This window comes from Papilio machaon, chromosome 14 (genome assembly GCF_912999745.1).
Source record: "Papilio machaon chromosome 14, ilPapMach1.1, whole genome shotgun sequence".
NCBI classification, from domain to species: domain Eukaryota; kingdom Metazoa; phylum Arthropoda; class Insecta; order Lepidoptera; family Papilionidae; genus Papilio; species Papilio machaon.
In genome coordinates this window covers 4,830,381-4,854,533 of record NC_059999.1, presented here as the reverse complement: position 1 = coordinate 4,854,533, position 24,153 = coordinate 4,830,381, and the positions used below count along the sequence as shown (strand labels likewise).

General features: G+C 32.0%; 4 protein-coding genes across 13 annotated transcripts in view; 2 read left to right on the top strand and 2 right to left on the bottom strand.

Annotated features, from left to right (window-relative positions):
- The window catches only part of LOC106711422 (activating transcription factor 3), a 41,867-nt gene extending 31,772 nt beyond the window's left edge, over window positions 1-10,095 (top strand). The window contains exons 2-6 of one of the 2 annotated variants that reach the window (XM_014503741.2): window positions 1,888-2,372; window positions 4,894-4,983; window positions 8,497-8,655; window positions 9,121-9,279; window positions 9,432-10,095. In XM_014503741.2, the coding sequence (XP_014359227.2) occupies window positions 2,118-2,372; window positions 4,894-4,983; window positions 8,497-8,655; window positions 9,121-9,279; window positions 9,432-9,971 (1,203 nt within the window). In that variant the 5' untranslated portion in view covers window positions 1,888-2,117 and the 3' untranslated portion in view covers window positions 9,972-10,095. Of the gene's footprint in view, window positions 1-1,883; window positions 2,373-4,893; window positions 4,984-8,496; window positions 8,656-9,120; window positions 9,280-9,431 lie in introns of both variants that reach the window. The other variant, XM_014503733.2, reaches the window with a different exon arrangement.
- A 3,372-nt stretch (window positions 10,096-13,467) lies between these two features.
- LOC106710978 (histone acetyltransferase Tip60) lies at window positions 13,468-20,076 on the bottom strand. Of its 5 annotated transcripts, none has more exons than XM_045680867.1 (14): window positions 19,962-20,076; window positions 19,747-19,873; window positions 19,201-19,353; window positions 17,465-17,605; window positions 16,858-17,018; window positions 16,389-16,589; window positions 15,929-16,012; window positions 15,651-15,852; window positions 15,214-15,336; window positions 14,933-15,095; window positions 14,565-14,673; window positions 14,379-14,482; window positions 14,112-14,162; window positions 13,468-13,612 (listed from the first exon to the last, which is right to left on the bottom strand). In XM_045680867.1, exons 1-13 carry the CDS (start codon window positions 20,004-20,006, stop codon window positions 14,156-14,158), a joined length of 1,620 nt encoding a protein of 539 aa, XP_045536823.1. In that variant the 5' UTR covers window positions 20,007-20,076; the 3' UTR covers window positions 13,468-13,612; window positions 14,112-14,155. The 5 variants fall into 5 exon arrangements, with proteins under 5 accessions (XP_045536823.1, XP_045536825.1, XP_045536826.1 ...); XM_045680869.1 differs by having other exon boundaries at window positions 14,379-14,470; XM_045680870.1 differs by having other exon boundaries at window positions 19,225-19,353.
- A 350-nt stretch (window positions 20,077-20,426) lies between these two features.
- LOC106711138 (mitochondrial import inner membrane translocase subunit Tim9) lies at window positions 20,427-21,489 on the top strand. 2 transcript variants are annotated; one of them, XM_014503377.2, is made up of 4 exons: window positions 20,427-20,486; window positions 20,567-20,643; window positions 20,725-20,820; window positions 21,172-21,488. In XM_014503377.2, exons 2-4 carry the CDS (start codon window positions 20,599-20,601, stop codon window positions 21,304-21,306), a joined length of 276 nt encoding a protein of 91 aa, XP_014358863.1. In that variant the 5' UTR covers window positions 20,427-20,486; window positions 20,567-20,598; the 3' UTR covers window positions 21,307-21,488. The 2 variants fall into 2 exon arrangements, with proteins under 2 accessions (XP_014358863.1, XP_045536883.1); XM_045680927.1 differs by having other exon boundaries at window positions 20,452-20,470; window positions 21,172-21,489.
- Window positions 21,490-21,662: 173 nt separating this feature from the next.
- On the bottom strand, window positions 21,663-23,622 carry LOC106711055. 4 transcript variants are annotated; one of them, XM_045680923.1, is made up of 5 exons: window positions 23,423-23,498; window positions 23,166-23,189; window positions 22,903-22,943; window positions 22,543-22,682; window positions 21,668-22,229 (listed from the first exon to the last, which is right to left on the bottom strand). In XM_045680923.1, the coding sequence occupies exons 3-5, from the start codon at window positions 22,925-22,927 to the stop codon at window positions 21,720-21,722; spliced, it is 675 nt and encodes a 224-aa protein (XP_045536879.1). In that variant the 5' UTR covers window positions 22,928-22,943; window positions 23,166-23,189; window positions 23,423-23,498; the 3' UTR covers window positions 21,668-21,719. The 4 variants fall into 4 exon arrangements, with proteins under 4 accessions (XP_045536882.1, XP_045536879.1, XP_045536880.1 ...); XM_045680926.1 differs by lacking the exon at window positions 22,543-22,682 and having other exon boundaries at window positions 21,663-22,229; window positions 23,162-23,189; window positions 23,423-23,622; XM_045680924.1 differs by lacking the exon at window positions 23,166-23,189 and having other exon boundaries at window positions 23,423-23,618.
- Window positions 23,623-24,153: the final 531 nt, after the last annotated feature.

Sequence of the window (24,153 nt, the reverse complement as noted above, 5' to 3'; positions counted from 1 at the left end):
AAATGCACAAATATTTGCATACCCGTCAGTCAATATACGGATACTGTTAACTTTTCTCTGCCCCAATTTTATTATGCAGAAAATGTTATCAAATAAATTTTGTATTCAATATTTTGTTTCATTTAAGATATATGGTATACAGGCCCACGCAAAACGACCGGATACATATATTTTTCGTTCGCCGTTTTTGTATACGGACATCCTACAGCCAGTTCGTATTTGCATATTATAAGATTAAATTGCCAAACCCACGCTCTCTTGCGGCAGTAAGCTATACAAAATAATCAATGAAATTTGTGTGCTTACGTGCTTTTGGTACACGTATCCTGTGAAAATCAAAGTAAATCTCACGTGTTCTATGATATAATCTCACATTTTCATAATAAGCATACTATTGAGAGCTAAATTCGATGTCAAGAGAGAATGAAAGAAGTTAAAAGCCGCCAAGATATTTGAAAATTATAATACCAAATGCGGTTGAATTATTGAAACATTGTTAAACTGTGTCTTAGTCACAACTCACAACATAATAACTGCATATTTCACTTTCACTTATATATATTTATATGCGAGACGTGTGATAGGTAACATCATGTTTGTTGTACGAACAGATGCGGTCTATTTGTTCACCAAAACCAAACAAGCCATTCACTGTCGATCGATAATTTTATTTATTAACTTTGCTAGTTACTAGTTGCTTAACGTTTGCTGTTTTAAAAAGTAAAACTTATGTACACAAAGTATGTTGAAATCTTTTTTGAGTTAACAACGAATAGCATCTGTTTATCTACCTTAAAATAAGAGACAACGATGGCATAGCGAGACAAGATTTGACCTGCATAATGGTACTGAATAAAACAACAAGGTATTTAAGAAACAAAAAGCTATACGAGTAATCCAAGGCGCTAACCTTACAATGCTTGTCTATCACAGAACCATATTCCTCCCGAGGCGAGGTGCATTTTCCTCGGCGCGATCGGAATACGCAAAAACGTCGGTCGTTAGTAGGTTACTCTGTCTCAGTGCTTTATTGTGTTTACGTGCCACAGATATGAGATACAGAGATACAGGCTGGGTCAAGGTGTATGCGAGACAGCTTTCGAGTCTCACGACTATATATGGCGGCTAGCATATTTTAGCTACCGTTCAACGTCGCCACAACTCATTTGTTCAGTCACGACGAGTCCCATTTGTTGCCCGACACCCTAATTTCCACATAATGTTGTCTTGAAACGACATCGGTGTCGTGTCTATTAATTGCTTAATCCACCGTCCTTCTATCCCGAACGTTATGACGAACAATGGACGCGGGTAACGCGGAAGACTCGAAATGCGTCGTAAAATGCGCGTAGTTTTAATTTTATGGCCCGCATTCAATTGGGGCCAGTAAAAAACGTTTTATTGGAGTCGCATCCTGGCAGTAATGCCGCGAGGTCGCGATGCTCGCAGGTCTAATTAAAAAAACCGATACTCGAACTTGCGAAAGCGCAACAGAGACGCTCAATTACGAAATCCGTGCGGGCCATTCGTTACTTTTTTAAATACATATATTTATCCGATTAATTCTTATTATCTTGTATCACTTAAACATGCTTATATTCATTGATGATACGAACTATGAAATAGTCTTTGATCTGTATTCTAAATTGATGGATGGAATTAAGATCGAGGATGTCTATTGTTATTTTTTCGCATTGCTTTTAATAATTGCCAATCATTCATCGCATCTGATGCTTATGGTATGCCAAAAATTTGTATCAACTATTTTACAAAAAAATCACATCGATGACAAATAAATTTAAAAACAATCAACATTTTTTAAATATTTAAAGTTAATTTTTGCATACGAATCGATATAATAACAATTGTGTCCTTTGTTTCAGATAGAACAAAACCGCCACCTACGTTACCCTCCCGTGAAGACTTCCGACAGTGAGACTTTTCAAGTGCCATTTTGAACCAGTTTACCATACAGTGATATTTAGCTATAGCGCTAGCACTGGCTAGCTAGGTGTAGTGATAGACATAGGCGAGGTGCTGATAGTATTTAGTGTTTAAAAGTGACCAAAAAAGCTACGAAGCTGGCTCCGTACAAGGATATATTAAACTCATCTAGTATGAGCTCGGCTGTGCCAAGTATCAAGTGTGAGGAGTCGCCGTCACCGAGCGCGCCCCTCGGGGCTGAAGGGGAGACGGAGGGAGCGGGCTTCAAGATGAGCATCAACGTGAACCTCAGCACTGCCATGATGAACCTCCTGGCTGCGGACAACGTGGGCCCCGCGCTGCGAACGCCGGAGATCGTCAACGACGTCATCACCATGACCAACCCCCTAGACCAGTACAACTACAATGACAAAAGTTCCACCTTCAAAGTGAGTTTTAACTTATCGATTTACTTTTATTCCTTACACCGTGAACAACAACTTTTCGACTACTTTAAAATTGACATCATGACAGTAGTTCTTGAATTAAATGTCTTAAACTTTAGGACTGTCGAAATGAAAAGTAATGCATAAAATAAGAGAAATATGCTAACTTACTATCGAACATTTTTATAAAATATTAAAAAAAATTATATAATATCTTTCACTGGTAATTCATATAACTGAATAAAATTATTCAAGTGACATTGAATTTTATGACCACTCTGATAACTGTCTTAGGTAAACATTCCAAGATTCCTTGTAGCTCTAAAAGGAAACTGGACTCTTTAATTTAAATACTTTGACCATTAGTAAAACGCTTACGTTTAGAATATTTTGAGCCTAATTTTCAAGAAGCAAGACAATATTGTTGGTCATATATCTATATGTATAATTGTTATAATTGTATGCTTTCTATCTTTTCTAATTTGATTTAAAAAAATGAACGTGTTCTTTCTTGCAATAATAAAATGAACGCGAATTAAATAGAACTTAACAAGTCCGTTCATTTTTAGCCGACTTCAAAAAGAAGGAGGTTATCAATTCGACTGTATTTTTTTTTATGTGTGTTTTTTAAAATCGCTTCCATATAAATGATAATGAAGCAAGGGTTCTCGCTGGCCTACTGACCTATTTCCACCGCTCAGTTGTTTTCGACAAAGATGCTTTGTCCATTATGTTTTATAACGAAACATACATCAATTTAAATGAAATAAGCTACAATGTGGTTTTGAACGTGTGAAATATTCTGCATTTATATTTATAGTTATAAAATAAATACGATTCAAACGTTTTTAGTTAATCTTATAAATGAAGACAAGCAACTGCTACAACTATGGTATTGTATTAAAGATAAATAAACATTTACTACCTCTATATTACTCCAAAAATACAGTTAAACACTTCATTTAACCCTTTGACCGCCAGAGATTGATATTATGGACGTCAACGTTGTTATAATAGAGTATGTATGAATTAACCCTTAAATATGATCTTTAAAATTGCAACCGGTTTAAGTACTTTGTTGATTATTTTCCGAGATCGCATTTCATTTACATGATTTCTGCAGTCAACTTTGTGTGCAGGTCATGTTATACGGCAGAGTTAGTTGTCAGACATTACGGCGCCTTTACAGCGCTGTTATATTTAGCTGAACATTACTTGTAATCTCGCGTCATTTGATAAATGAGATGTGTATGTAACTATACATACATCCATGCATACTTTGCGCAGTGTAAAATGCCACAGTGAATTTAGAGCGTGAAATAACAATGGGACAATACATAATTATTTGTACGCTTTAATGTTTTGGAGTAACATTTTTTATACATTATAACATTTTATGTTCTAATATCAATGATTGTAATTGGTTACAAATGAATATTTTAATATGTAATAATTTATTAGCCTATCAAATAATTTGGATAACACGAAGTTAAGGTGTAATTTATGGAGAGTCAAATTTATATTCTAACGTTACAAAATAAAAATATACTTAATTGAGTTGTAGGAGTAAAGTATTATTTACTAGGAAATCGTAAATTCCTTAAGAATTAAAAAAAACATTAGGCATATCGTAAACATGTTTGCGAGATGACATCGAATTGCCAAGACAATAATGTAATCAAACAAGGAAGGATGAAGGTCGTTTGAATCTGTTTTGAGGTAAAAAAAACATTTACATTTCCCAATAAACCGTTAATTGTTTAATCTATGGTATTTGAAACTATTAAATTCTTGAATCTATACAAAAAGCTAAAGCAAAATTCTGAAAACAAAAGTCGTTAGTCCAATCTGGCTATGTTAATTGTTCCCTTGTCGTCCTTCAACCTTTAGGCGGTTTGCCAATGTGCGGATATTCATCGTATACTGTAACACATTAATATTTAAAATTTATTGCTTCCAAGAAATACTTTTAATGACCAAACGCAAACATTACTATGCTTTTCTTAACACCCGTATAGAATACATATATGTAATTATAGTGTAAGAAATATGTCAAAATTTTACTAATATTTATACGTAAAAACTTATTTAAGTTTCCTCTAAGCTTTAGGACTACCCAAGAAATATTTAGAATGAACATTGAATAAATCAAGAAAACATCCTATGTACTTACTTACTTATCCTAGATATTTGTTGCTATTGGGTGATTTCTGTCATCCTTGAAATGTCTTATAATTTGATTAGTTGATATCAAATTGCAATAACACAAGAAAGTATTAACTATGTTAGAACTAAATATGGTTTACTTTATTATTATTTTTAATCAAATTGTTAATCAGGGTTCAAATTGCCAATATTATTTCCTCTTGAAAACACATACCATAAAAAAACAACTGAGTAAATTACTCTTTGTTACAATACATAATGAATATATTATCTGTGGTCACCGAAGTGTAAAAAAATCCATTAGCGGTAGCCGGTGGGGCGCAAGTGAGCACGGATACATTTCCTCGTGTGTTTGCAGGGCGGAAGCGGAAACGACTCAAACTCTTCGATGTCTAACGGCTCGTCCGCCACTTCACCGGCTTCTGGTACCCCACCAAGCATACAAAAGGTAATAACTAAATCTATTTATAGTCATAAATCACACTTAACATAATATAGAGGCCTCGATGGCGACGAGATGACGACCACGTTGATATCTATCCTAGTTATTTGTTTGACATCTCCTCATATATGATAGAAAGCTTGAGTATGTTTAAATCGTTTTAGTCCAAAAAAAAATTACAACGCGATGTTGGACATAAGGATAAAACGTAAACGAAATTAATGAAATGGAAATTAGATAAAACGCTATTATCAGTAATTAACATTTTTCTTATCTTCACTTACTAGAAACATTAAGATAGATAATCCTTCCTCATAGAGCTGACATACTCTTATTTGCGTTAGTTAAGTTTCTGGAAAATAATAATTTTACAACCGATTCTATGAGGTTCCGAATGTCCTCATCATTTATTCTTTAAATCTATGTAGCTGTAAATTTAAATACTTGTCGATGGAGCAATTTCCACTCCTCCCTTTCTTCTGCCAAACTCTTTACCTCCTGATAAAACACAACGTCAACTTTCTACCGAAATTTTATGGACGTTAAAAACTATTTGAGTAATGTCATTATTGCTTCATACAATATTTCATGTTATACGATATCTGGATAAACCTGGCTCCTTTTAGACGGATATAATTTAAACAATTGACTTTACGATGCAATTATTGTACTGAATGCTATAATTCTTGTAAATATAACACTCTGCGATTTTTAGTTCTCATAAATCTATATATATAAAAGAAAGTTGTGTTAGTTACACCATTTATAACTCAAGAACGGCTGAATCGATTTGACTGAAAATTGGTGAGCAGGTAGCTTAGAACCAGGAATAGGACATAGGATAATTTTTACCCCGTTTTCTTTTTTTTTTTTTATTCTGCGCGGACGGAGTCGCGGGAAAAAGCTAGTATATATATAAAAGAAAGTTGTGTTAGTTACACCATTTATATAATATAACTCAAGAACGGCTGAATCGATTTGACTGAAAATTGGTGGGCAGGTAGCTTAGAACCAGGAAACGGACATAGGATAATTTTTACCCCGTTTTCTATTTTTTTTTATTCCGCGCGGACGAAGTCGCGGGTAAAAGCTAGTTGTTAATAATTCGCATGGCTTGTTACTAAAGACATAAAAAAACGCAACTTAGCAAGTAAAGTAGAGATAATTAAAATAATCCGTAATACGATCTAACCTTAAATTTATTCTGTTTCATATTATATATAATAAAAACAAAAAAAAACCGTTAAGTAAATAATAGGTAGGTTAGGTTAGGTAAACATTTGACATATTCATAGCCCAAAAACGTTATATAGCTCAGCTATAACAAAAGCTGTAATTCATCGACAGTCGTAAATAGCGTTCGCATTACGTAAACATGTGACATCCTGCATCTGTGTTTCTATTTTAATATTTCTTTAGTACACATCAAGCGTATGTTTTATTCATATTAATGCTTATCCAACCATCTGCTACACTTCGCGATTCCGGGAGAATCAAGGCCCTAGACCGTAGAGAAAAAAAAAATGGAAGATTTTCTACGATCTATCATCTAACCAAAGTGTAAATTTCATTTATAATTGACTCCTTACAATTTTTCAGAGTACATTTCGAATAAGAATTCCATAATGACGATACAGTATTCGTAAAATGTAAAGTTTATAAAATAATGTTAAATATGCTTAATGCTAAATAAAATAACACAATTGTTTCAATAATTCTTACAATTTAGTGTTTGTAAGTTAATTTAATACAATAGTTTTTGACATGTCATTGTTTTCAACCTCAATTATTAGACGTAAACAAATACTTTGTATCAGAGCAATTTCTATTATGAACTATTGAAGTCTTTTTGCCTTTAAGTTCAAGACAATGGACGGACGTTAAAATGTGTGAGAAAAAAAAACAAACACTTCTTCGTCATTATTATAATTGTAGATAAATTGCTGCATTCGATTGTACATATTCCCGCGTTTTATATAATTAAATACAGGTACATAGGTATACAAGTTTATTCGCAGCTCATCGTAACCTTGATGAAATGATTTGATCAAGGTGTCGACCGTGAATCATTGCACGTATAAAAAATCTAAGAGCACGATCTTAGTTCTCTGCAAAACACTTAAATAAATACGTGTTGAAAAATCTTTAATTAAAAAACAAAAGTAATTTAGTCTTTTACCCCCAACCTTTTTCGTTAAGGTTAATTAAAGCCAATTTGTTGATTACAACCTCGATAAATCTAGAACTTAACACTCCCATAAAAATAAAACTCCTTCAGTTTTTAGTACATAAGTTTAACGTTTTATTATAAAATATAACTTTGCTATTGTATGCAAGTTCATTATATATTTCAAAGGCACGCGAAACACTCATTTCAATGTAGAAGCAACTTAGAAACGAAGTTTTATGGATGTTTTACTGCATTCGTGTTGAACAAGATTGTTTGTAAACATTGAGTGTAAGAATAATTAACCTAATTAAGTTACTTTCATCTTGAAATATTTCTTAAACTACGAACAATATTTTGTATTGTAACCTATAAAGAATTCTTTGTTATAATTTTAAAACTCTATTTGATAAATTGTAAAATTTAAAGTATCAATGTAACATAAAATTATATAAAATATCGGCCAACCGAATTAAATAAACATTTAAACAGAAAAAATATAGCAAGTAGGTGCTTCAAATATAAAAATAGGTTTTCAATTCTGATATTGGTACTCATCTAAGAACAAATTAATGTCAAAGTTTGTCCCTTTTATTCTTTTTGCAAAATATGAGACAACTATATATTTCTGTGTGTTTCGTTAGTCGAAACAGTGATTTCCATTCAATGTTTTACGTAAACTTCTATCGGTTAGAAAAATAAACAAAAGCTTAGCTCATTGCTCAAGTCGTCGGTTCGCTTTAAGTTATTCATTATTTCTTTTGCCACTTGAAGTGTACGAGTATGTCACGGCCACAACATCGTCCGTTTGCACTTTATACAAATAAATCTAAGTTTGATCAATTAAAATTGAATAACCTTCAGTGAACTTCAAAATCACAAACAGCGTGCTTTATAAACACAAATGTTTTTGTTTTACTAAAGGCAAATTTTACTTTATTAAGAAAATAATGATAAACTTGAGTAAAGATTTTTTAACGTAACCCTTAAATCGTCAGTTAATATCTGACCTCATAACTCGTCTAATACCTTTTCAATTTTTAGTATACATGAAACTCTGTCTAATATTTAGCGGGAAATCAATTAAACACATAATACGCCACGCACGGCCACGTTGTGGAACGATCTATCTTCGGCGGTATTTCCAAACCAGTACGACTTAGGGTCTTTGAAGAAGCGAGGCTATCTTACTTAAACGGGAACGCATCTGCAGTTTCTCTGGTGTTGCGCATGTCCATGGGCGTCAATAATCACTTCGGTGTTCCGCCGCTCGTTTGCTCATTTCTCTTATGAAAAATACAGGCGAATTATTATATTCGATAGTTATATTACATAATAAAACTTTATTCCAGACGTGTTCGGATCTGATCAAGGCCGGGTTGAAGTTGTCAATCGAGTCGAAGCGCAAGATGTCCGGCAGTGATACTGACGGTGGCCTCAAGCGCTTCAAGAAGGAGGACAGCGATGACGACTACGATAGCAGTCATACGCACACCGTCAAAAACGAAGGGGTAATGTCTTGTTAACTATATTTACTTAACTATTAGGGACAAAATGAAATTTCTAACGTACGTTATGTATGTATAGCATTTAACAACTGTCTGTACAATCTGTAATCATGATATAAAAAATGAACTTCCTGCCTGTTTATAATCACGATTACTTGTGAAGCAACCATTCAGTATAAATTATATTCACACTACGGCATCCATATAAACTGTACCAACCATTGAGGTACCAGGAACTTAAAGACGCGAGATCGCGAATCGTTACTAAACCAGAGTTTATAGCGACCATCGATGCATTATAATTCAACGGCTTTATTGAAGTTTTATAGGCTTACAAAGAAGGCACCAGCATTGCAAATGCGATTGCGTTCGTGACAAAACTGCCAGATGGAAAGTTAGCGAGTGCGATGAGAAATTAGATACGAGTGGAGTGTCAGAGTCCTTGTTCATAGATTATTAATTCAACAGCTGACCCCGGAAGACGAGGAGCGCAGGCGACGCAGAAGAGAACGGAATAAAATTGCGGCGACGAAGTGCAGGATGAAGAAACGAGAGCGCACCGTCAACCTTGTCACTGAGAGCGAAGTTCTGGAGAACCAAAACCAAGATCTCAAAGCGCAGCTAAAGGTAAGGTGTTACTTATTTTAAATTGTTTTAACTGTAATCGTAGTTATAGATATCATATACTTCCACTATCTTATCGCAGACACTATTTATGCGGCATTTATTTAAATAACAAAAAATGTATTAAGTCTAATGTGCAATTGTTATCTTTACAGGATTTAGAAGTTCAAAAACGGCAACTCATCGACATGTTATCGCTGCACGCGGGCTCGTGCGTCAAAAACAACTCCAATACAAGGACTTCCCCATCGACGCCGTACAACATGCTGCGTACATACGAACCTCAGACATTCCCCGCGAATTTTGAAGCGCAGTCGCCTTACATCAGACCCGAATCCGCCAACATTCTCGCATCCAGCTACACCTGTGTCACACCACTCAATGGAGACTCCTCTATAGACACAATCTCCTCACTCGACAACACGTACATTACACAACAAGTCATAGACGTAGACTTCAACCGGCCAGACAGTGTTCTTAGTCTTCCACCCAATTCTGATCCGCACTTTATCAATACAGACGGTTACATGCCTAAAGCCAACCTGCTCGTCCCCATTGAACACGAAGCAGAGTACTATGAGTCGGAAGTCAACTATAACTTGTCATCCGCCCAGCCATGTCACACATACCCTGGCACCATCTCAGATGCTCAAACGAAAATCGCCAACGGACTAAACGACGGTTGTCTCGTTTAGCTATCTGCCCATTACCATCGTTTTCGTCGGGTCCAAAATTTCTTTTTTGACGTGTATACGTATATTTTTAAGAAATTACGAAAATTCGAAATACTATCACCGGCATATATTAAAATAATCGTTGTCCTTTTTTGTTTTAATATTTTGAATAACATCTGTTGTTTTTATTTTCTATGTTAAACGCACCGCCATATATATGAATTTTACGTAAAATAAAAATCTAAGCTACATATTTGTCAGTTAAAAAACGAGGGTTTTATTTCGAATCGTAAATAATGTCTACTGTGTAGAACAACAACATAGAGTTAATAAATAATTGTAACATTATGTTACAAGATAATATGCAGTATAAATAAGGTCAGTGGGCAATTCGCCATTTAAAACGAGGTAGGTGCTATATTTAAGTTGATTTTTAATTTTTCAATAATCCACACGAACGTCACATAATATATTTATTCGTTCTTAATTTCCAATTTGTTGTGAAATAATATATTCAAATCACCTTTAACACATTACAACTGTGAAACAGTTGCTTAGGTGATTATGTATTGTTTTAATTTTATTTAGATGTTCTAACATAATACCGTATTCATTTTTAAGTTCTTTAATTTTGCTTTGATCTGTACAAAATATTTAATATCAAATAAGATCTGATTAATTATATCAAAGGTGCAATAGTTTAAAACTTAAACTTTAGTACTTTTTAAAACTTTCATTAAATGACAAATAGTTACGATAGTGTCTAGTCTGTTTTTAGACACCAAATAAAGTAGTAACTAAACACCGATAATATTAACTTCCAGTACAATAAATGATATAAAACAATGAAATACCTCCTGTTGAAATTCCGAAAGTATATTATATGTTAAAGAAGTATATAAAAAAGGATTTAATATTCCACATTTATGTATAGGCATAAGATAATTTAGATATTAAGATGCTTTAACTCAGATTAAATCGTGATATGATTATTATTGTTATGAGAATAATTACCTTATTTTTAAGTATTTTACATAAAAACAACTTAATATTGAAATGTAGGGCACAAAGTGTCACTTAACAAGTCTTAAATTATAAAACGTAACAACAGAAGTGCCTCCATTATGCCTACAACAGCTCTTTTATCATAATATATAACTAAAAAATGATAGTTTTGTAACCATTTAGGATAAGCTTTTTGGGCTGCGATATTTTTGGACTTAGGTTAAAAAATATTTTGATAATTCTCGACTCGACTGAGCACAAAAACTTCAATTTGCATAATAACCGGAGTTGTACTATTATGCATATATTGTTGTCTACTTTAGTGTCTTAAAAAAAACAGTTGAGATTTGTAGACAGTGCCTTTTGCGTACCAGTGAACCTAGTCTTCTTGGCTGCCTTTGTAATACGGACAAACAGTCAGTCGCGCAAGCATTTATTTTTATATTGTTATTGTGATAAAGTAGAGTACTTCAAAAATAAATTAAGCACAAATAATTTCTTCATTTTTGTTCCTTCATCAATTTTTTTTTAAATCGTCACATTGAATTATCGTAACTATGCTCCTTTAAAACTATGTGGAATGTAACACAAAAATGACATGTTTTTTTTATGACGATTTTACGAGCAATGCTATTACTAAAACATCTAGTTTGACTGGTGAATAATAATATATCTTTTAGTAAGAGGATTTTCTTATGATCAGAGGAGCATAGTGAGATTGAAAATCACACCTTAAAATAATAACATTAAATTCGTAAAATTTTATTTTATTTTGTACACTTTATTACAATGTAAATATATATTTTTGCTATTGTTTTTAACATTATGTTACATTGTTTTTGATTCATTTATAAACTTTATATTTAAGAATTTGGTATCTTCTTAGTAATCTTATGAATAAGATTATCATAGAATGGTACATTTTTGATGGTATTAACCATAGTCCCGTAGTCATTTTATTTGTGTTTCTACCAAGTAATTGTGATAATATATTATTATTGCGTATAATTTAAAATGGAAATAATTGTTTTTAACAAATTAAATTAACAAAATGAGTAAGGAATAAAAATTATAATCCATATATTTCTGATTTTTAAGCCTATAAATAAAGCATATATACCTTAATATTAAATCGGTTTAACAAATTTCTATAGACGTATTTTGTTACAAAATGTTCTTCAAAATGAGGTTTTAAAAGAAACATTTTAAGTTTACAAATTTGTAAGACTTCAATATCTTATACAGTCGAACCTGGATAAACGAGAATACTAAAGCACGATATTTTTCACGCTTATAGAGGTGCGTCGGGACCGGACAATGACTCTATTAAAGAGGTTTCATACTTATCCAGGTTGGACTGTATATGTCTGAATAACATTGTATTTAATTATGTATTCATTTAAATAATTTCATTGTCTATTTTTAGTGTAAGACATTATTGTATTTGGAAATGAAATGATTGATAAATTTGTTAATATAAATTTTATATAATTAGGTTTTGTAAGTGTTGAACATCACTTGTACCTGCTTCTTCAATATGAATATTTTGAACAGTCGAAGCAAAATTACTGCGCTTATCCATTGAAAAATAAATCGTATATTGCATTAAAAAAAAGAATTTAATTATTTTAAATTTCAACATACCCATTACCTATCTTTTTCCTAAACCCAACCTAATTATAAGAGTGTCGGTGGCTCAGGGGTTAAGCACTTGACTTGCAATCTGCAGTTCCTATGTACCAATGTGTTTTTTCGATTTACATATGTATATTTATCTGACGTTCTTACGGTAAAAGAAAACATTAACGTGTGAAGTCAAACAACCCTCACTTGGCCAGTGTGGTTGACTATGGCTTAGTCACCCCTAACTTAGGGTAGGCTCCGAGCCCCTCAGTGGGGATGTATAGTGAGCTGATGATGAATCCAACTATGTTCAATAAAGATTGAGAAAATTTTCAAATAACCTACCTGTCTTAGCTTATATTAAACTAGCTTTTACCCGCGACTCCGTCCGCGCGGAATAAAAAAAAATAGAAAACGGGGTAAAAATTATCCTATGTCCGTTACCTGGTTCTAAGCTACCTGCCCACCAATTTTCAGTCAAATCGATTCAGCCGTTCTTGAGTTATAAATAGTGTAACTAACACAACTTTCTTTTATATATATAGATTAGATATATAACAATATTTATAAAATATATTCGTGTTCTCAAATATATTGAAATATTTTCGTTCAAAGCTCAAAGCACGAGTTAAAATAAATTTAGATATGACTATATGATATGACATAGTAATAATACTGTTTGAAAGCTCCATTATCTCCGGGTGACATAGTCTATATTTATTTTAATTCCGCACTGATGAAGTCGCGGGCAACTTGTAATAAATAAAACAACTATTTGACATCGACGATATTCTTTAATATCACAATAAAATTTAAAACAATTTGTTCTAATTCATATTACACGTAGACAAATATTACTTTACTAGTAATAAAACTGTGAGTCAAAGACATCAGATATAACTTAAAATGGCGCTACACTACGAACACATACGTTATTTACTAATTTTTGAATAATTTTTTTTATTTCAATTAAAATTTAAGTCGTAATAAGGTAAATACGTTTGATAATAACGTATTTAAATAGATTTTTCTACCTGGAAAATAAATAAACAATTTAAAACTTGAATTGACAAAAGCATATCCTATGGCGTATTTTATATAAAAGATAGAATTTTAAATGAAGTTTTTTCTACAGACTCATGTTATACTAAAATTTGCTAATTTTAATAGCATGATATTAGTAAAAGCTCTTTTATTTATGGTTTTCTAGTAGAAAATTGAAAAAAAAATCGTACTCATGTTACATAGACTACTATTTATGTTTTTTTAAATTCCGCGCGGATAGAGTTATAAATAATTAGCTGTTGCCGGCGACTATATGTTCTTTTAGACTATATTCTACATAAATACCCAACCAAATTCCTCAAATATCTATCCAAAAAAATTCCATCTTTCAAACAAATATCCATCCATCCATCCATCTATCCATTCTTTTAAACTTTTATATTTACAATATTAGTAAGATAATGATGATGAAGAGAAAGCAAGGAAGATATCAAATGATGTTAGATATAAAATGAAGAAAATGCGTACATGTTTTGAAGTCAGAATTAAACAGCTCCCATTTCCGATACATTTCAAACGCTGGTGAAAAAAAACAAAGAATTAATTGTTAAATATCTACATTCGTAAAATACAATTTCTTAAAGATAAAAAAAAATACCAAAAAAAAATCATTAAATAACAGTAAATTGCAGTAAACAATTTTTTACTGCAATTATTTAATGATTTTTTTTCTAATTTCAGTATTATAAAAATATAAAGTATAGAAGTAAAGTTATGTCTATACTAGTTTCTTACCATTTCGCACGTTTAGACCAATCTTTAGGTGTCCAATACAAACAATCAGGATCTATCCGAAGCCATTTTTTCTCCATCGCTTTCTCATGTTGCTGTACAGTTTCCTTTATCGATAAAAGAAATATCAAATCGACGGATAACATAACATTTTATATATATATATAAAGTACAAACAATAACATTTACCTGATTCACTGAAATAATGTACTGCCCTTTGTAATAATTGATTAAGTTTAAATTCTGCAATGTACTTATAACGTCCTCTTTTTTTATACTCGTCATTTCACAAATCTCACTGAAATTGTTATTTTTATGTAATAAATTATATGAAATTAATTTTAACAGGTACACATTTTCATATAGGTTTAAAAAAAATATTTTTGCATTCTTTTACTTATTTTTCAATTTTATTAAAATACGAAAAGAAAACTTGATTTCTCCATATTAAAAAAAAAAAACTCAAAAACTATTTGATACGCTTATCAAAAAAAAAAAAAAAAAATTGTCGGTCAAAAAAAATTTTTTTTTTCACATTATACATTATTTAGACATACTTGATAGTAATGATAGGTTTCTCGTTATCAGCAACAGGTGGTACATTCATCAGTATATCGAGTATAGTCTGCGCCCAGTAACTGCGGTACGACAGCAGACCTAGATCAGATAGTGGCTTCTCCGGCGAGCCCGTCTTACCTTCGAACTTTGATAAATTATAACCTAAAATAAAAATTGAAACGTGAAAAAACAAAAAAAGTTGGGAATATGACATTTTTTTTAATTTCTTCGTTTTTTTTTGTTAAATTGAGCCAATTGCTACAAATTTCAATATACTTACTAAATTCTATAAGTAGTTTCCCATACCCCTTCCTTTGGTATGGAGGTAAAGTTAAAATACAAGCTACATTGTAGTCTTCAGTGCTCTCTTTTTCTTTTGAAAAATATCCGACTATGTGAAATCCTAAAAAAACATTATTTTGTTCCAGTAAAATACAGAAAAAAAACACGATGGTAACAAAAGGGACACGAAAAAAATATCGACACTTTGTGATATCGATCAAATCTTACTAATAAATGTGAATGTTTGAATGGATGGATGGATGGAGGGATGGATGTTTGTTAGAAGGTATCTCAAGAACGGCTCGACGGATCTGGATGATATTTGGCATATACTTAGAACATAATCTGGAAGAAAACGTAGGCTACTAATTAAGTTTTTTTTATTTTCTCTTCAAAATATAATTATAGATAAAGGTAATCGATGATATAACTTACCTCTTGCATCAAATTCCGTCATAACATAAAACAAAAATGGATCCGTATCGTAATATAAAGTTTTGTGATCGAGAAACAGTTTTGCGAGGAGACACAAATTCTGAGCGTAACATTTGTTCTTACGTCCGTCTATCTCAAAGAAAGATATACTGCCCTTCCTGTAGATCTCATTGCCCGGAGGGTGTTTCAATTTACATTTGATCTAGAACATATGTTTAACATAATCAGGAAGAGAGTGGAATAGATAGTGTGAGAGAATGAGAGTAAAAATTACTTACTAAATGTCTCTCAAGGCATTTTTTACTTTTTCTGTATTTTAAACAGAATTCACATATGTAGATACAAGGTAAGTTAACCATTTCCTGGAAAAAGTAAAACGAATGTATGAATCATCAAATGGAACTTTTAAGAAACTTAAATCAAGCGGCGTCCAACTCTTGCCGTCAATCGAAAATAGCGTCCAACTGTTGCCGACAATCAAAAATGGCGTCCAAACATTGCCAACAAGAGAATGCGGCGTCCAATCAATCACGCTGCTCATTTGAGTGAGTAAGACAATACTGTAGACATTATCTGGTGGCTTTAAAACGCTAACCACCTAGGAAGTTTTCAACTGCCATTGTCATTCAATTCAGACATCTTTGATAAAATAGACACTACACATGCATAAATAGAGTGTCACTGCAGTTAACACCCACAGTTACTTCTTCACTAATGCTGAGGCAGACAGACACTGACCTGTGGATAAGGTGCGAAGTACCAGGGTCGTATCCTATGTCGTCCTAGCTCTATCATCTCTATGTTCTTCATACGTGTGACGAGGTCATCATGTCCATGCGCCACCAGACTACCCGATGTTCTCGGTCGCGCTGTAGGTGTGGCTGTGCCGCTCGCCGCCTGCTCCTTACCGCCTTCTAGCGACTCTTGGGGTGGAGGCTCCTAAATTATTGCACGAATCACACGTCACCTTTCCTATCTTTTCAGCACGATGCAGATTTATTTGTCGTACTCAGAGTATACTAAATCTACACTAAGACAATAAATTAACTGGAAAGTAACAAGCAGTAACAGGTGGCTGCAATCTAAGTTTGGTTTATTACCGTCTGCAAAATTCGCTAAGCTAAACATTGTAAAGTTAAAAATTAAAAGCTTATATAGCAGGTATGACATAATTTTTCACATTTTTTAATTATTTTTTTATATAAACCTCAGTATCAAGTGAGTTTGCTTTCCGTTTCCTGTTGATCTTCTTCTGCAACGCGGCTGCAAGGACGGCGCCGCCGTTGACCAGAGTGTTAGTCTCGCTGACAAGTGTTGGGCTGGCCGGCCTAGAGATCAACTGTCGAGGCTCCACTGTCACTGCTACAGCTGAACAAACACTGATTATCTTACCGTTTCAACTGCCAAAACACTTTCTGTATAGGTTGTATAATTTTGTATAGATTGTCCATATCCATTTTGAGTAATGTTTAGTAAGATATGTAAATTAGACAATTTGCTATATTTGACTTTAAAAATCACATGTGTATCAAGATTATTAACACCATGCAGATTTGAATTTTTAACACATCAATCTAAAGAATTTATTAAAATCTATTTTTTTCTATCGTTTCGAGGACATGCGAAATTATTACCTTCATGCATCTTAAGTAAAATATTAGAATTTTGTTCTTATAGTGATTCAAAGACAATGAGTATATAAACCTTAATAACGGACAGTAAAAAATGTAGTACTCAAAAATTTCAATTTCATAATTAGTTTTTTTACAAAATAAAAGTATATAAATGAAACAATGTTTTATAATAAAACATACCCGGTGTATATTTTTGAGCGGAACCATTGAGGACATTTGTATTATGTATTTTTTCAGGTAATTTTGGTTGCTGTTGTTGTTTAGCGGCCGTCTCTCTGTGGTTACTGAGAGACTTCTGGGGCTCAGGGCAAACATTATCATCTGCCAACAAAATTTAAATAGTAAAAATAAATTCCGATATATTTTTTGGAATTGGAATGTGACAACTTTCACAAAAAGCAGACGAAAAATCATTTCAGACAAAAACAAAGTTCACAGACAGAAAGTTCAGACAGAAAAAATATATTGACAAAATATTATCAACTAAGAATTTAGAAATATATAGAAAAAAATAGGCAATTGTGTTTGAAACAATTGGATTAGCATATTCATCAAACATGGCAGAGCTGAACAGCTGTTCTTTTATATATTGCTATATTACTAGTTTCTAAAATAAAGCCAAATGCTACAATTTAAATAACTTTAATACGTCTCAGCGCACAGCACAGTAAAAAATTGCCTATTGAATTTTATTATTAACTTGCTAATTATAAATGAAAATGTTTAGATGGATGAATGGATATTTGTTAGATGACATCTCCTAAACGGCTACGGATACGGTATGGATCACGCTACATAGTATTTTATAGAATAGTCTAGTGTACTCCATACATAGACTACTTCACATGAAAATAGTTAGGGTTTCACTCGGATATGTGAGATTGCTTTGTTTTTACAACTCCGCAAAGATTCAATACATCTTAGTGAAATCTTCCACCAATATAAAACATAGTCATGAATTACACATGGAATATATGGTATTTTTATACCCATAATAAGCTTAGTATGTTTTGTTTAATACTGCGTGGACGAAGTCGCGGGCAATAGCTAGTTTATAATAAAATTCAATAGGTAATTTTAGCCATAGTTACCACATACAGTGCCATCAATTACATGCTGAGGTCACTTTCATTTGAAAAATTGTAGTGGCACAGAACATGGTAACAAGACAAATTTTTTAACATATATCACACTTCAGAACTACTAAAAAATAACTATGACACAAGGACAAAAGAAAGAATTAACATTCTTAAACTATGTACTAATGTACAAATGCACAAATACACAAGTAATAACAAATTACAAGCAAATTACAGGACTTTTTAAGAAATACATAGAAGAGAACCTTAATTTGTTTTTATCCCGAAACATTTTTAAAAAAACCTCTTTTTATAAAAAAAAAACAATATGTTTTTGGTATAGGTACTGCAACAGAAAAATCTCACGGCTAAGTTGAATGTTAATAATTCATAATCCTCAGAAATTAAAATAATATGTTGTATATTTCATGACTAAAAATGTTATTCCATTTTAGGTCAAAATAATCCTTGAATGAATTAATTTCTTTTTCTTCATTGGTATCTCAAAAATCAAAATGTGACGTTGAATCTCAAACAATGCAATGTTTAATTTTACAACCTTTATGACTTCATTTAAATTATTTATCTTTTATCACTCAAAGAATAACATTGGGGTTAACCTTCGACTTTGACAAGAATCTCCCATCAAATCACTTAAGTGAAAATTATTTATAATCTGTGACTCCAAAAGCCAATAACATGTAAGCCCAACTAAAGAGAAAGTTATCTGTAACTCCATAAGTCAATCAACAAAGATGAAATTAAAATAGTTATACTGTTGTTTAAAAAGTTATGCCATACCATAACTGTGAAACTAAAGAAGCAAAACACACATACTAATGAAATGAGGCATTATGCCACCTCCTGAACCTATGTGGGTTTTCTTCGGTGTGGTGGTGCCGCCAGAAGGGGCACCATCTCGCCTCGGAAACTGAACTTTCCTTGTATCCAGCCATGACTCCCCAACCCACTCATCCAGACGTTTGTTAACTGAAATAGAAATAAGCATTTTTTAGTGACGGTTTTATGAAGGATCGGAATAATGAAACAGAAAATATATGCTATTGTTATAAATTTCTTCTATAAATTTAACATTTACATGACATTTATATTGTAAGAGTGATAAATTTAAATGATAATTAACATTTAGTCGAGCCCTGCTTACTATGGTTTGGATTGATAAAAACTCATATTGTTTTGTTACGGAACTGAGATGGCTAATTTAAAAACAGTTTTTTGTTTCTTTAAAAACAGTTGTTATTACACAGTTGACAATTGTTTATTTTTTCAGAAATAATAGTAATAAATTTTTGTCTTCTAGAGTTCTTCACATTTTCTATAAATTTCTTTGATTACATTGTTTACAATTATTTTAATACTTACAGTCAACATAATGGACATAGTAGCCTCTTTGTCCTCTTATTTCTTTAATACTTATAATTTCCGCTAATGGCCAATCATCGCCTCCTTGCATGCGAACTGGCAAGCGACATCCCTCCACCAATGATGCCTAGGAGTTGATTTACCTTATAAGTACACTTGGCAGAAATTGTAATAAAATTTTTACTGTTTAATTATAATTATTAAATCACTGTTACCGCAGAATCACAAAATGTTGTAACTTCATCCTCGTTTTCGTTCATTTCACATAAAAATCAAATTAAACGTGAGATAAATACACACGCTCTTCAAATAAACATCCGTCAAATGTCAATGTCAAATTTCCAGTAAAGAGTATACAAAAGATTTCCAGATTCCACACAAAAATTGCCAGTATCTATACCCTTGGGTAGGTAATATTTTTAATATATTTCTTTCAGGAGTTTTCAGAACAGAAAGTTTTCATCGACTTCTTTTAGTGTAGTGGAAGTGATAGATTTTGAAGAAACGAAAAAAGTATCTATTTCCATTCTATCCTTAATTTTTTTTTGCAATATATTTATTCATAAAAAAGTTACACTTTCATTTAAACCATGTGAATTTTTATTAACCATTATTTTTCATATTTATTTTAATATTTTATCTGTGGCTCAGTTCAGTACTTCTAATTCATATGTGACAAACAGAAAAAAGAAAAAAGTATAAACCTAACCTCAAAAACTCAAAAGTCAGTTGGAAAACTGGTGAATAAAATTTTCATTGTTTGTTCCTATTTCATTAATTAATCAACCTTATATTCCTACTAAAAATTAAAGTTTAACAGGGAAAGGATTACCTTCCATAAATTTTTGAAAAATGGCGGCACCTCCTGAAATGAGTGAAGCTGATCAAATTAAAACGGTATGAATCTCTATTTAACAATTTGTAACACCGTGTTCTAAATTAAAACTATTGTATAAAATTCGTAATTTGTCTTTCTAGTTCAAGGATTTTCTTGTGCAGTACAACAAATTGTCAGAATTATGTTTTAATGACTGTATTCATGATTTTACTTCGCGAACTCTAAGACCAACTGAGGTAATCAATTTTATTTATCTATCTTTGAACTCGATTCCTACAAGCTTTATATACTTGGAATGTTTGGGATCACTTACTTAAATGCACATAGAACTATGACATAAACATTATTTACATGATAAATTAGTAATCTGATTGGCTTGTTTAAGAAGCCTTCTCAAGTCCTATTTCTCCTGTGTAAAAGTCGTAACCATTAGTTATCAGTTACATTCATCATTTTTAAAGTGTTTTCAAATACTATATTTATTTATGAAACTTACTCACCCCTGTTATCTGACCTGGGACCTAAATTTTTTAAGTACTTTTATAAACCAAATATTTCCTTCCGCTTTAACATATTTTTGTTTTCAGGAAAAGTGTACGCTAAATTGCATGGAGAAGTATTTAAGGATGAATCAGAGAGTTTCACAGAGATTCCATGAATTCCAGATGATTGCCAATGAAAATATGTTAGCTTTGGCACAAAAATCAGGCAATCCTAGCTAGTGAATGATGGTATTATAATTGCACATCTTGCATTTCTTATTTAGGTTCTTATTTCAAATGTTAATGAATATAGTGTTGTTGAATAAAAACTGTGTTTTAAGTTGATTTACTGTGATATAGTCAATCTCGGTTAAGATGGCTAAAGTTATAGTAATTCTGTTAAAGGAAATATGGAAATAATGGTTTTAGTTCAATAGTAATAAAAGATATTAAAGTAATTTTGCCTTGTGTTCCTGACAAATTTAACTCCTGAGTTTCCTCTACCAAAACTTCTATATTACGCAGTTAATGGATGATCTATGTGGTTTGCAGAATGAAATAGAGACAATTAAAATAAAATCAAATTATACAGTGTTAGTAATTGTATTTTGAATTTTGCAAAAATGAAAAAACAAACAATTTTAACAATCAAGTTAGCATTTATATGTGTCACACAGCATGCATGAGATACTTTTCTTAGGGCAAGCTTTGAAACATTTTTGGTTCGGTGGAGAAAAGTCGAGGACAAAAGACGACTGTGAACTTGTGTAGTCAAATAAATAGTCGTTGAATTTCGCCTCTACGGAGTATTTAACTTTGGCATTTTCGTTATCTTTATCATCTGGGGAGGTATTGAGAACATATTTCAATGGATAAGGTCCCGATGGTGCGTTACTTATTTTTGAAGGTTTCGTACATATATTGTATTGTCCTCCATGTCTCACTACTCTAATGAGTGGTTGTCCGCAAGGCGTTTTGCAACAAGAGGTGGCTGATGGGCATACAGGCGCGCACTTCGGTACGAAGCAACATGGCTTCATGCAAGGCGGCTTCGAACAAGTGGCTATGCAAGACGTACATTCTCCATTCTTCATGCAGTTGTGACGTTCGATTTTCTTGAGTACAGAACAGGAAATATGGCCTGGCCGCCAACCACACCTCAACTGGAATTCAGTACAAAATGGTATATTACATCGGTTAAAAAAAAAAAAATTAAATTAATTAAAGTTAAAGCAACGTATAAATACGACTAAAACTGACCGAATATTTACAAATTACAAGACCAATGGATGTTGTAAACGGTTTTGACTAACATTATTTTCTCTTATTATTTAAATACATATTAATGAATTTTATAGTATGTGGCAACACAGAGAAAATTCTAGTTACAAAACATATTTTCATGTCTTTTGATTGAAAGTTTTCATATTAAACATTTTAAAATCTATAAAGAAATTGATATTAAAGTAAACTTACTTGATGTTCAGGAGCATCTTTTGCGGTGTAGTGCCATCCCATATGCTTAGGTACGGGACCGGTTTTGATGTCGTCTTTGGTAAGACATCGGTGCTTTGGCAAATCGCAACGACCCAAGCAACTCGCCGACGCTTTATTGCCTTATAAACATAAAATTGATCATCACATAATTAGGAATGAAAAGAAACTAACACAAACAAATTAAACCGTTAAAAATATTATTATTTCCTTTTTTTACAGTACTCTTTACTAGTTCTCAGTTACTCTTTACTCTCTTTACTTTACTCAGTAGTACTCAGTTACTCTTTACTACGCAATACTGTAATACGATCTTTGGGGAAATAAAATTATTCTACTTACATTTTGCCTTACAACAACATGCCATTTTTGTCTCAACGTATCTGAAAATACAAACATAGTTTGCCTTGCAATTAATGCTAGAAATTGGACAGTTTATTTCAAGTTTGACTTTAGATTTGGTCTTGGAATTTCTACTTCAATTTTAAATAGTATTTTGTGATTTAAACGTAAGGTATGATGTACGATGTTTATTAGTTTTTATAAGGGATAGAGGCTACTGAACATCGTACTAAAATAATAATGAACTTTAGCTGCTTACAAACCTCGCGGCGAGTTACAGGTGGTATCTAAAATGAAATAAAACATTAAGCCAACTATTTGGAGTTAGAGAGGTATAAAAAATAATACCCAAATAACGTGGTCGTTGACACTACGATTAGGTACGTACTGTTATAAATAACAGTTACTAGATAGTACACAAAAAATATATCATTATCGGCAGTTAATGATTGGTTATTTTTTCGCATCATCTTGGCGGAGTTAATAACTAGTATGTTTTATAATTATAACTAATACTTACGTTCATTACAGTTTTTTTAGGTGTGTTCATATTGCATTTTGATGTTTAGGTTTCCACCAATGACATGTTTCTGTGACACACATATTTATAATGATATATTTCGGTTAGGTTTTTTACATATTATTTTAAGAATTATGTACGATTCTAGTAAAAAAATATAGGTTGACAGTATATAAATGTCAAACATAAGAAGGTTTCGGATGCATCAAAACTTTCCTTCTTGAAGGCCTGTGTTTCTTTGCGAAGTTGTTAGAAAAAGGCGTCATTCGATATACATCTATATTTTTTATAAGAAGCTCGGTTACAAAAATCGAAAGCACATAACTAGCTTTATTAATCGTGCATAAGAATTATCATCTACATGTTAAAAGATTTAAGTATGTCAATCACAAGCGACTCACCTGTTGTTAAAAAACCTTAGACTCTTAGACCAATGAATGGTTTAAAAATAAAACACATTTATCATAGTACAAAATTTAATTTTTAATAATAGTTTTTACCCGTTATTATTTGTTTTAGCCCAAAAACCCACAAAATATTGTAAATGCCATTGTTACTAAACAATTTTAAACTACAACACACTGAAAATATTAATAAAACAACAAATAACATTGAACAATTCAGTATATAATCAGTGGTTTGTTCAATCAAAATTATAGCCTTACATTCATATCCCAGTCTGTTTTAAACTTAATTTTTTATATTATAGAAATACTAGTATTTGTATTTTG

Excerpts from the sequence above, each read along its gene's own strand:
- LOC106711138 (XM_045680927.1), top strand. The coding sequence starts at position 20,599 with ATGGCGGCACCTCCTGAAATGAGTGAAGCTGATCAAATTAAAACG. Across the intron at positions 20,644-20,724 it reads AAGCTGATCAAATTAAAACG|TTCAAGGATTTTCTTGTGCA; the intron begins GTATGAATCTCT and ends TTGTCTTTCTAG. Across the intron at positions 20,821-21,171 it reads GAACTCTAAGACCAACTGAG|GAAAAGTGTACGCTAAATTG; the intron begins GTAATCAATTTT and ends TTTTGTTTTCAG.
- LOC106711055 (XM_045680924.1), bottom strand. The coding sequence starts at position 22,927 with ATGGCATGTTGTTGTAAGGCAAAAT. Across the intron at positions 22,683-22,902 it reads ATGTTGTTGTAAGGCAAAAT|GCAATAAAGCGTCGGCGAGT; the intron begins GTAAGTAGAATA and ends TATGTTTATAAG. Across the intron at positions 22,230-22,542 it reads AAGATGCTCCTGAACATCAA|TTGAGGTGTGGTTGGCGGCC; the intron begins GTAAGTTTACTT and ends ACTGAATTCCAG.
- LOC106710978 (XM_045680867.1), bottom strand. The coding sequence starts at position 20,006 with ATGAACGAAAACGAGGATGAAGTTACAACATTTTGTGATTCTGCG. Across the intron at positions 19,874-19,961 it reads CAACATTTTGTGATTCTGCG|GCATCATTGGTGGAGGGATG; the intron begins GTAACAGTGATT and ends ATCAACTCCTAG. Across the intron at positions 14,674-14,932 it reads AAACCTATCATTACTATCAA|TGAGATTTGTGAAATGACGA; the intron begins GTATGTCTAAAT and ends TAACAATTTCAG.